The sequence below is a fragment of the Ictalurus punctatus genome, chromosome 8, assembly GCF_001660625.3.
Source record: "Ictalurus punctatus breed USDA103 chromosome 8, Coco_2.0, whole genome shotgun sequence".
Taxonomy (NCBI): Eukaryota; Metazoa; Chordata; class Actinopteri; order Siluriformes; family Ictaluridae; genus Ictalurus; species Ictalurus punctatus.
The window spans coordinates 15,426,015-15,439,249 of record NC_030423.2 but is presented as its reverse complement, the minus strand read 5'-3'; the positions used below and the strand labels follow the sequence as shown (position 1 = coordinate 15,439,249).

General features: G+C 40.2%; 1 protein-coding gene across 1 annotated transcript in view; it reads right to left on the bottom strand.

Annotated features, from left to right (window-relative positions):
• Window positions 1-13,235, bottom strand: part of slit3 (slit homolog 3 (Drosophila)) — a 181,967-nt gene that overhangs the window by 14,839 nt on the left and 153,893 nt on the right. The window contains exons 27-31 of the mRNA XM_017474763.3: window positions 10,863-10,960; window positions 8,463-8,602; window positions 4,679-4,772; window positions 4,413-4,550; window positions 2,285-2,528 (exon numbers count right to left, since the gene is read on the bottom strand). Of these exons, the coding sequence (XP_017330252.1) occupies window positions 2,285-2,528; window positions 4,413-4,550; window positions 4,679-4,772; window positions 8,463-8,602; window positions 10,863-10,960 (714 nt within the window). The remainder of the gene's footprint in view (window positions 1-2,284; window positions 2,529-4,412; window positions 4,551-4,678; window positions 4,773-8,462; window positions 8,603-10,862; window positions 10,961-13,235) is intronic.

Here is a 13,235-nt window from a genome sequence, read left to right as displayed (position 1 = left end):
GTGGATAGATTGTGGGTGGGTGTGAGAAATATGCTGGTGACTGACCTTATTCGGTGATGTATTATGTCTACAGCGGTGTATCCGATTTCAAATACTGGAAAGTTCAAACACCTAATTCAACTCTCAAATAATTTCCACGCCACTAGGGACTTGAATCGGGGTCGGTTAAGACTTTGGAACTAAACTATACAGCCTGTAGGGAACATTTTCTTTTCTTTCAGTAACTAAAACCTCGGGAGATGTAAATGGCACTAGAGCAAATTCTCTATTTGCTTTCAGACAGGCTAAACCAAGGTTCAGATTTATAATGTTCATTTGAAGAAGTATGACATCAAAGGCATCCCACAACAGTATTACATTACCAGCTACAGTAGTTCAAATAGTTTATCCATAAACCAAGGTAGATTGCTAATGTCAGAGAGAATTGTCACTGGGATATGATCCATTCACGACTTGCTATGATTAAGCGAGCATTGTGAGAACGAGCTAAGGTCTCTTTATGACAGCAAATCATTTATTACTGTGTTGTGTTGAAATATCGGTTCTTTCCGCTCGTTGAAGTCACAGCGAGCAGTCTTCAAAATGAGTGATGTCAGTAGAAACAGTACATGAATGTGCACATGAAAACAAAAGACAATCAGTCAGTGACGAAGAGGGATGGCTTGTGTACATGGCTGAGCCTCCCTGTTCTTCAAAGATTCAAAAAAAGACATTAATATAATCTTTCACTTTGGCAGATGCATCAGATTATTTGCTGTTACCAAATGTCTCAACAGTCCGTCCAGGATTTTACAGTTTTGCGATTGCAGACGTTGCAGACGCAAAATCGAGGAAACTTCGCATTATCCAGAAGAGCACGCAATTTTTCAAATGTACTGCAGATTTGGGCCATCATGTGATGTCATCACAATGCACATTCAGCCAAAGCCCTCTTCGATTCATACTGTATGAGACAATGAAAGGTCTCGTTTACCAACAAACATCACTGTGAAAGACCGTGCAATATAAACATATGATTTATAATAATGAAGAAATGAGGCCGGGGCTGATTTCTTTCTAGCCCAGACAGTAGATTTACGCAGCCTGTAGGTGATTACACACGAGGGAAACATCTCCTAGATCTGACCTCCGTTTGGACTGATATTTTTATGGCCGCTTCACTGACACATCTGTAAGACGTCAGTTGCAGGTTTAATGAACGTAAACAAGGTCAATTATTTACTCTATTATCATTTTCCCCCAAAATGACTTTAGAGGAGAAACTATACGTCGATAGTTTAAGCCCACATTGTCCAATCAAAATACAAACGACACACAAGGACAGAGCACAAAGCCATAATTCTAGTAGGGTTTTTGGTTTGAAACCTTTTTTTTTTTGGTCTGACATTAGAAACACTTAAAATATATATCTCATGAAGGCAGCTGTCTATCAGTCTTTAAATTGGTGTGTGTAATACTTTGCCTCACATAATTCTTATGATGTCATCAATGAGACCTTGTGATATTACGCATTGCTCAAGCCTGTTGATTAGCCGTTACCTCCTCACAGAATAAAGGAACAGGAATTGTGCTTTTTCATTGGCCATCAGCTTGAGTTCAAGATACCATAATGGATTTTTAGTGCTATGTTAGTTTTGTTTTGGCTTATGTTCACTAATGGAGTGAAATCAACAACAACAACAACAAATTTTGTATGTTTCAGAGTATAGAATTTTATCATCGTTGTTGCTGATAAAATTCACGTTGCCCTTAACAATGATGTCATCACACACTGAAATGATTGTTAATGTCATCATCACTATGACCATTCTCAAATTGGTGGAATAAGTGGTAGTTCACTGGTTAAGACGTTGATGAAGACTACTGATCGGAAAGTTGAGAGCTCAAATCCCAACACTGCCAAGCTGCCACTACTGGGCCCGTGAGTAAGGCCCTTAACCCTCAAGTGCTTAGTTGTATAAATGTATGTCGCTCTGAATAAGGAATGCTGTACGTGTAAATAAAATCGAGCAGAACACTAAGCCTTATTGGTTCCCGCTTCTTTTGTTCGAATGTGCATTGGAAAATCGTAGACTAAACTGTAAGCTGGTTAAGAGGAAGGACTGGGAAACAGCTGCCTGTAGCTGCTTCTGAATATTCACTGCCCTGCATGTCTAATCTAACACACCTGCTATATGAAGATTAGATTAGAGATCCAGGAGCAGGTTTGGTGTACAGGGAAGAAATACAAACAAGCTGCTCTGATATCTGTTTGTAATAAGTGCGTTAAAGATGTGGGTCATACCTGCAGGGATATATGAGTGGAAGGACGGATAGAAGACCCGGGTAGTTCTATGTACGTGTCTTTCCCGAGGAAGTGTGCGGTAAGCATCTTCTGGCACTTGTTTCCAAAGAAGCCGGGCAGACACCGACACACCGGTTCACCCTCAATCAGAAGACACTGAGCTCCGTTCTGACAGTCCGACTGATCACACGGACTCGTCTTCTGGAGCAGGATCATGGGAGGAGGGTTTTCACAGAAGAGCCCGCTAAACACCGACAGAAACAAAGAAAGCCATATAAACATTCAGATTTGAATGAAGCGGCTAATTTAATCGATTTTAGGATCGAATTTTCCTAAAAGATGCACTTTTTTTTGTTGCTTCTAATCACTTTCATAGATTAACCAGACATTTTTGTTACTAAGATGAAAATCATGTTATAATATTGATAGAGTGCCGGGGTGGGTGGTAAGCCGAATTAATGCAGAGCTCAAGCCGCTAACACTTAATTAGCAGCCGCTGCAGAGAAAGAGCTATTGTTCATCTGGCTGCCCCAGTAACAACTCTGCGCATAAGAGACACCAAGACTTTCAGAAACTGATGAGTTGTGCTATCCTGCTGCTCACTGGCACTGACTGCACCAAATACACACACACGCACACATGTTTAGCACACACAAACACCAACACACACGCATAAAAACACACACGCTCAATCAGATCCACAAGGCAGTCCCACACTTATAGCACTATAATTAGCCACATGGAGATTCATCTGCCGTTCGGCTCGGATGAGGCAGCCTAGTGCCATATAATAAAGCACCATCTGTAGCTCAGGAGCCTGGGGTGTGTTTGTGTGTGTGTGCGAGTGCATATGTGCTTAAGCATATGTCCGTGTATTATAGCTGTGTGTTTGGGCTGTCAGAACTTTCAAACTTTCATAATATTTAATTATCTGAAGACATTTATTATTTTTCAGCTGTGTTCTCCTTTTAGATGACTAAACATTTTTCTAAAACTTTTAAGGCCTTGTGGCACTTGTAATGTAGGAAAATAAATGCATGTCATTTACAGCGTACTTTATTTTCATCTATATACTTAGATAATAATTTTATAAATAAATCTTGAAACATGGAAAACACATTCATTCATCTTCAGTAACCACTTTATCCTGATCAAGATTACAGTGGATCCAGGAAAGGATCCTGTGTTCCTATGCCAGGAACTCAAGACGGGAGGTGGGAATACACACTGAATGAGATGCCAGTGCACAGAGGGCACCATGCACACACACAATTACTCCTAGGGCCTGTTTCACGATAAGGATTAGGAAGCCAGTTGAGATTTGATGTCCAGGGTGTCCCAAAAGTAACAAAATATCGTCCAAATATCGTTCTTCATACTTAGTGTATATATATATATATATATATATATATATATATATATATATATATATATATATATATATAAATACATCCCATTTTTACTTCTGAGAGCCTTTCTAAGATACTCATTTTATACACAATCATGGTACTGACCTGTTGTTTTTTTCTTAAAATGGTACATTTACTCAGTTTAAACATTTGATATGTTTTCTATGTTCTATTGTGAATAACAAGTGGGTTTATGTAACTCATTGCATTCTGTTTTAATTTACATTTTACACAGCGTCACAACTGGGGACTGATACAGTAGTTTGTTCAGGACTACCATCCCATTCATGCTGTATTCCCACTTAGTGTTCCTGGAATAAGGTTGGGACCAACCATGACCCGAACCAAGATAAAGTGCTTACTGGAGATGAATGAGTGAATGAATGAATGAATGAATGAATGCATTTGAATACTAAATTCTTGACACCCTGGTGTCTATGGTTATGTTCGGACTCAATTTGACTGTGCAGGTGTAAGTATAGGTGTAGGTATAGGTGTAAGTATATTTCTAGGTATAAGTGTAGGTATAGGTGTAAGTATAGGTGTAGGTATAAGTGTAGGTATAAGTGTAAGTATAGGTGTAAGTAAAGTTGTAGGTATAGGTGTAGGTGTAAGTATTAGTGTAAGTATAGGCATAAGTATATGTGTAAGTATAAGTGTAGGTGTATGTATAGGTGTAGGTATAGGTATAGGTGTAGGTACTATAGTATGTGTGTTACCTGAAACCATCCTTGCAGACACACGTGTAACCGTTGATGGCGTCCACACACTCAGCCCCATGCTGACACTTGTTCTCCAAACAGTCATTGTAGTCCTGCTCACAGTGCTGCCCCACGTAGCCTGGCAAACACTCACACCTACAACACATACACACTGCATGTACTGGACATGCTACAGTCCATGTATTGAACATCATCTGGTGTCAGAGCTCCAATACTCAACTCTCTAAACTCTGACCTTTCAGCCCCAAAGATGACACACTTACCTGTAGCCCTTACTGAGAGGCACACACTTGGAGTCGTGCTGGCAGGGGTCAAACCCAGGCAGGCAGGGGTCCACCACTTCTTCACACAGGTCTCCTAATGCACATACACAGATAGATATAACCTCTATAACACCTGCCTATACAGCTGTCACAGCTGTATCACATGGTAAACAGCTCAAACCACGGTAGTAAATTCAGCCAGCAGTTGCGTGGAGAATGGGTCATCCTTATGTTTGATGACTCCCTGGAGGTCTACTGACATTTTTTTTTACTCAATGGAGCATTTTGGATGCTTTTCTTTGTCTACTGTCAAGCTGAAGTGTGTGTGTGTGTGTGTGTTGGCAAGCTAAGTCCAGGACCCTTCTGAGAGCACTAAATCATTCCTTCTAGAAGCTTCAGTGTGGCTTCTTTATCCATCCACCTGCTGCTGGACATCCTCTCTCTCTCTTTCACACACACACACACACACACACACACACACACACACACACACACACACACACACACACACACACACAGTAAGCCCTCTGTTCTACCACTATCTACTTGAGGGTCTTAATGTTTTCGTGTATAGAAACACAAAGGTAGCACACACAGAAACAGATGCAGCCTCCCGGGCTCTGGATGAACTCGCCAGGCCTGCTTCCTCAACTCTCCCCTATCTGACTCTGGGGCTTTGACTGGATGTCGAGTGGAGATCCAGTTAAACATCTGCAGCCCTCTGTGGCCCACTGTTTCCTCTACCCAGCTCAGCATCTGTGCCCGCAGCCTGGCAAACGGCTGCAGCTGCGGCTTTTTAATCGAATCTACATGGTAAAGCTGAAGGGCGTTTAAGATCCAATAGGATGTGGAAAGATCACTATAGTGCTAAACTAAACAGAAGCAACACAAAACCAGAACGGCAGAAATGGGAACAGAGATGAGTCGGCTTTATTTTCAGAGAATTTTTTTGTTATATTGTTATTCTTTTGCACTACCGTTTTATATCCTATTTTCTACTACTTGTTATATCGGACACTTCCACACTAGAACTGTGTACTGGTCGGCGCTACACTGTCACTTACTGTGCCTGTGGTTCCTGTTTTAGTAGTCACTGTACTGTCTTGTGTTGTTTGCACATGTTTGAATCTGCACTTTATGTACAAATGTGTAGGTCTTATTTAGTTCTGTCTCGTCCCGTTCGACATTCCCTCCAGAATTTCACGTATCAACATACAGTTTGTCTTCGTTATGGTAACGTATACAGTTTTGGGTGTTTTTATGTTTAATTTTACGAAAGCTTCAAGTGCAGTTAATTATTTGTCATGCTGTACATGCAAATAGATGACTGCTTGAAGCCGTGGGCTGCGTCCCAAACCGCGTACTTACCTACTATATAGTAGCCGAGATACGTGTATCTCCTACTATATAGTAGGCAAGTATGTGGTTTGGGACGCAGCCGTGCTCTCGTTTGCTGTGAAACGGTTGAGCACTGCCGTGTGTGTACGTGTCCTGTCGCAAAATGCGAGGAAAACTCCCACACAACGTTAATAGTGTGATTAAGGTGTGTACATGTCTGTAATACACGTCCATAATGCGACTTAAACAGGAGTACTCCACATGTCTTAATTCAATCTGTGTTTACTTCGAGTATGACTTTAATCGGATTAAGGTAATAAAAAATTGCTGTTTACATGATAGTTTCTTAATCAGAGTATCGTCTTAATCGGGTTAATAGTGGATTATTGTTGTCCATGTAAACATACTGACTGTGTACTGTACCAGCTGTATATGGTTGAAATGACAATAAAAGCCACTTGACTTGAAGGGTTGACTGATAGAATCACAATAATATATTGTTATTGTAGTACACATTAAAACACTCTTGTAAACCTTAGAGTAGGTTAAGATTTGTCCAAAAATCATTTTTCATGTGTAGGATTATATGGTAAGGACTTATTACAAAACACCCACATAAAGGGTTCATTTGCATTTTGCAGCTCTCTGCAAAATCAGTAGTAGTCCGGTGATTAAAATAGAACTCTGGCGTTTTTACTAAGTATTTGTAAATTAAGCTCTAAATCTCTATAATTTATTCTTTCAGAGAGGGAACTACCTACACAATCAGTGTAGCTCATAGGAAAGACAAAAGTGCCTCATTCTCTGCCTGATGTTCCATAAACCCTTTAAACCGTAAATAACCCAAATGATTTTTTACTGTATTGCTCCAGTGTTGGAAAATTGCCTAAAACGACCTAATAACAGCTTTGGTATGACTTCCCCTCGTGTCCGTCTCATCCCAAAGCCTTCACTGTTAGACTGTAACTTCATTTGAGTTATACAGTTGAATATTTTAAATATTTGGAAACACATGCCCTTAAGACTTGATTTATAAGCAAGTTTAGTGTAGACAAGTTTTCCATTCTTTTTTCAGCAGAGGGAAACCATGAAATTGAAGTTATCCGTGCTTATTGGTATACTCTACATATGCAGTGGATTGAGATTATGTTGAAAGTCAACAATCTTTTTTTTTTTTTATCAAGGAATAGCGGAGGACATCTTGTCTATGCACAATGCATACGCAGTGTCCCGATGTCCCGTGTCCAGTCTCCTGTTGCTAGTCAGGAGGGATAATCAAGGATTACATTATCTTATACCTTATTTTAACCCTTGATTCTCCCTCTTGAAGAGCAACACTACAGATGTTTCTTCACTCCAGGTCTCTGGAGTTACTATTCTCGATGACAAATCATCAGATTTTGGAATAAGGTGTTAGATGCACTAGGTGCTGTTACACCAATTTGTTTGCTTGTCGAGTACTAAAGCTCTGTCCTCTGGCTCAGTTTGCACCTCACGGCTCAGGTTAGCACCTACAACAAAAACGCTGCACACAACCCAAAACACACGGTGTGTTCGCATTCACTTGAGGCAGGTGGGTTGATGCTGGGTTGAAATCATTTTTCTCACCGCGATCGTCCCACGTTCGAGTTCACTCAGACACTCAGCCGCTCTTGTTTTGGTCCACCCCCGAGTGTGATCGCTGTGTTCTCACCTGTGTAATTGAACCACCCCAAGGCTGAAAATACACTAAGGTTTGATTCAAAAGGACCAAATGCTTTATACGTGAAAGCACCTGAAACTAAAACAAACAAACAAACAAACAAACAAAAAACACCGGCCTTGGAGTGCAGCAAAAGAGTATACTCTACACGGGAGTGTGGCTGAGGAAGAGGAAAACTGTTTACAGGAGTTCTAATTGTGGACCTGCTTTGGGGCTTCCCTTCTCGTCAACCGCTCGGCTTTATACAGCAGCTGTGTGTAGGGCAAGCCTACAGTTTTGGCTTCCAGTCCAAAGCTGGTACCACAGTATGCACACACACACACACACACACATGCTCTACCCGCTCCCAGAGGAGGATACAATTAGACTTCCTGTGAGTAATAACAGGGCTTGCTGCAAAACAGCTGCATCTCTCCTCTCACTCCTCTCAGTCCTGCAGCCTTTAATCTCACAGCGCTGAGTCAGTATGCCTGTCACACTCTTACTCTTTGTTCAGAACACATTACCTTTTTACAGTTTTTGTATTATTTCAAAGCAACCTTAACAAATGAATAAACAGGGCTCGGGTTATAGCCTTGTTGCAGTGTAACAAAGTAATAACGCTGGGAGGAAATGTACTCCTCGAACAATGTAATCCCAGTGAATGGGATTTGAGCTCAGTGTAGCACCTGGTGTCTTACTGCTAAATCCTGTGTTTGTGTGTGTGTGTGTGTGTTGCTCCACTGAAGCGGTTTTGGATAGTACCTCTGTAGTTGGAAGGGCAGATGCAGGTGTAGTTGTTGACGCCGTCCACACAGGTGGAGTTATTCTCGCAGTCATTGTCTTCGCAGTCATCTGGGTTCACCTCACATCGCTCGCCCTCAAAGCCAGGCAGACACACACATCTGGAGTGGGACCGAAAACAGACACAGGCTGCTGTTATCTCTGGTGGTATGGTGTTTGAGAAACTTATATTCACAATTGACATTTTTTTATCTTGTTAACACACAGCTTCATTTGTTGTTGTTGTTGTTTTATTTTGCTTTGTTTTCTTTACCTCAGTGAAACAGAAGCACGCATATTTCATCCTAAAACACAATCTAATAAAGCTAATCCAGAAACCGCTGGATTAACTGCTAAAACCTGGTTAGTATACAGTAGCCCTATTACTATAGCTGCAGTAAATATGAGTTTGTGGTTATGCTTTACGCTTCTCCTTAACTAACATTATTTCCAGTATTAGTTCACATAATAAGACCATGAACTTCAACATTAATCCACTGTCATGTGAACAAATTGATGAACTCTTTCATTAAGTGGTGTTTTAAAGGTTAAATGTCTGTCGATGTGTTCTTGAAGGGTTATTTCTGGGGGCTAAAATATTCTATTAAACTTAATCCTTTCTTATGGCATCCACGCTTCATTTAAGAGACCATTCATTTAAGGCGTGTTTTGTTTTTTTTGTATTAGATATTAAATCATCTCCAAAACACTCCAGCGTTATATACACCATTATCCTGATTTTTATTACTCCATTAAGTGCTGTTACCCCAATCCTACATGAACGACTCTGACAAATACAGCACATCTTGGCCATTTATGACTAAACTTTCTACACAAAAAGGTCTAATCAATTTTTTAAAGAAATCTCAGACTTTATAAAACATGATTAGTTTTATAATTTGTTTCTTTTATAAACATCATACAATTCTCAATTCTGAGATAAACTACATAATTACTGTTTTTTGTTTAAACAAACATATATATATAAATATATAAATATATATATATAATTTTGATCAAATTATCTAAAATGTCGATGCCTTGACACTTGAATTACTTTTTAAAATAAATTATACTTTTTTTTTTTTTTTTTTTTTTAAAAAGAGTCTAAATTCATTTGAATTTCCATGCCATTTAAAAAATAAATAAATAAATAAAACCATCTAAAAAATGACCATGTTTTCTAATAATTTATGCATGAAAAGCTTAAAACTGACCCTTCTTGGACAGGTAATTTGTTTATATAGACTGGTGTTTAGGTCAAATCTGGTAATTCCTTAAAACAGAACAGTCACTTAGTCAGCTAGTCTCTTAAAAAGGGTTCAGTTTGTGATGTCACTTTGTCCATTATGCAAATCAAGAAATGAATGTATTTTTCACTGATTTTGAAATGGACTTTTGGCTTATGTATCAAGGAACATATTTTGGCTACTTTTAAACAAACTGCTGAGAATAAAACAATGCAAAATTGAGATTCAGATACTAAAATGGTGTTCATGTTTACATGGAACAAATGAGAGCAGCTTTACTAACACGATTTGGAATGATGGAGGACATGTGGGTATTATCAGTTTGCCTATAAATGTGTATTTGTTGATCCAGGCTTTTTTGAAAAAAAAAAAAAATCTTAGGCATTAAAACACATTTAACAATTTATTATTCTACACAGATTGCTTTTAATGGTTTAAAATTACACGTTCAAGGGTACTTCAAGGTTTCCTTTTGAGCCCTACTGTATGTTGTGGCTTGGCACCATTGGTGACTGGGGCTTGGGAGGAAGCACAGTGTTTGATAAAGCCCTGTCTCCATGGAGACTTCCCACGAAAGACCAGCAACACTTATCTCACCCAGTAACCAGCTCATATGCTCTCTGGTGCCACCCAAGCACCTCCACCCGAACCCTCCAACCCGCACCACACACCACTCAGACTGCCAGATTTCAGAGACGGCTATAGCTCAAAGGGCAGTGGCTAGGCTGGAGCCGATATATCATACTCACGCCCCCAGCACTGACAGCGTCCCATGCCACAAACACGCACCCTGACCCTACTCCATCCAAATGGCTCACCGCAGCTGTTTCATTGCTGTTTTTGTAATGTCAAGTGGAACCTGACGCTGGGCTTATTTGTTGCTTGTCTGGATGCGGAGGCCGAGGCCTCTCAGTAATCGAATGGAAAGGGCAGAGCTGCATGCATTTAAAATGTTACAAGGTGATTTAGGAAGCGGAGAGTGTCCAAAGCCAGGACATTTACTGGGACATTACTGGCTCTTGGCTTTTAAAGTTCACCTGGCAAATAGAGTTGAAACATGATATATTTAGTAGCAGTCAGTGTGTATCTTAAAGACGTAAGGATTCCCAGAATGCAAGAGTGCAGTGTGTACCTGTAGTGACCGTCCTGACCAGCTGAGAGGTGACACGTGCCCCCGTTGACGCAGGGTTGGCTCAAGCAGGCGTTCATGGGGATCTCACAGTTCCGTCCCTGAGATAGATGAAAAAGACAAACAGAATCTATAGCGGCAACACGACTCAAAACGCTTCATGTCTTCACATGACGTACCTGTTAAACAGCATCTGTTCATCTGTTCAAGTGTTGCATTATACAATAAATGCTTGTACTTGACGAGACAGCTCATTTTACGAATACAAAAGCCCTGATTAGACCTCAATTCATGCATCTCGAGTTATATCAGAATGATATAAATGTGCAGCCAAGACACAATCTGATCACTCAAGACTCCAGGATTTTTAAGCTGATGTTATCTATGTAGATGCATCTGTCTCGCCAAGCCACCAAAAAGTCATGCAATACTATATGTTATAACACAAATTTCATGAGTGCTATAAAGATTCCATGCATCAGCCATATTTTCCAAAACCGATGAGCTGATCTGTGTCAGAGTTCAATCTGGTTAACCAGGGACACGTTTAAACAGAGGTTGAAATCAGAAACTACAGCACACACTTAGCTTAGATTTGTGGAAAGCAATAAACAATGTAATTGCGAAGAAACGATGCGGTGTCTGTATTTCGGCAGAACGACAAGTAAAGTCAGCGGTTCTGAAGTCAGAGACTTCACACACACGTTCGGCACATGCTCGTACGTTCAGACCCGGAGGTCAGAAACAGACGGTAAGACTAAACTGCATGCGAACACAATACATTTTACATTTCTCCGGAGGAATTATTAGCAACTGGAACACGCTTTATTGTGTTAGACTCTTCTGAAAGGGGTGTAACAGGAGCTCTTACACTGTCAGTACAAATGTCTGCTTTGGGTTTCTCCTTCCCACATCCTGGCCCAAACAGGAAGAAAAAAAAACCCTCCAAAAAAAAAGCGGAATAATGTGTTCAGATCCATTTAGCACTCCACGGATGTCACCTATTTCCAATTTCAGATAAAAAAAAATACGTCTGCTTTGCTTATTTTCTCTCTACCACTCACAGCTATGGTGTTTGACTGTTTTCTTTCTTGCTGCCTCTATACTGCTTGTGTTTTTAATCAATCAGGACTCAACAGAGAAAGAGAAAAAGGGTAAGGGAACGGGAAGGCTGTCAAAATGGAAGAGAGCCTGAAACACACACACACACACACACACACACACACACACACACACACACACACACACACACACCTGTTTTAACCTTGGGTGCAGGGATTTTAATTAAAAGAGGAGCCACTGTTTTTTGTGTTGTAGAGGGCAAGAGGTGAAACTCTTATCTGTTCAACTGCAGACAGACACTGACAGGAATCCCATAACCAATCAAAAGACGCCATACACACACACACACACACACACACACACACACACACACACACGCACACACACACACACCACCCAATACAATATTGCCCAACTAATTGTCTTGTAATTGTGATCACGATTCTTCGCTTCGTCCACGATTCCAGAGCCTATCCTGCTATCAAGGCAAAATTTGAAATATTTTTGGGAGGAAACCCACACAAACACAATAAGAACATGGAAATCTCCACACAGACTGAACCTGAGCTCAAGCCCGAACCAGAGACCCCGGAGGTGTGAGGCACTGTGCCCTGCTTCCTCATTTAGTACAATATTAGTAAGCTAATATTGTAAGCACTAATATTAGTGTAGGATCTAATTGTGCTAACAGTGCTTATATTAAGAAAAAAAAAAAAAAAAAAAATCAACCATGTCTTATTTTGATGAACAAATCCAGCCATGTGTAGGCATGTAGGTTTAGAATGTATAGTATGAAAAGAAATGTTCCTTAATTGCCTGAATATTTGTTATTAAAAAAAATGTCCGTATGTTGTTATTGATCAATATTAAGCAAACGTTATCATGCAACTCTGCAACAGATTAGGTGCAATAGTTATTTTTTTTTAATTGAGCTGGTTGGTCTTTCTCCTGCAACTGCAAATCTCACACTTCATCAGTTTCATGACTCATATGTCTGAACAATATTCATAAATACACCGAGCAGCATGACATGTAATATAGCTGTAAGCACATCCTGACTAGGACTCTAAATCTGCAGTCTTGGACACCTTCGTTTTTTTCTGCATTGATCCCCCGCTGAGCATTGCGCATGCATGAGCAGAGGAGATTCCAATATATTGAGCCAGCTCAGGAAGATTGATGATATAAGCTTCTTCCTTGCACTCTTGTAATGATATGCATAACTCAAACAGGCCATGTATAATAAACTAGGGAAGGGGATATGTCTGAGAAGGAATGAATTGCACAGATATTTTGGAAAGCGTGAGGATCTTT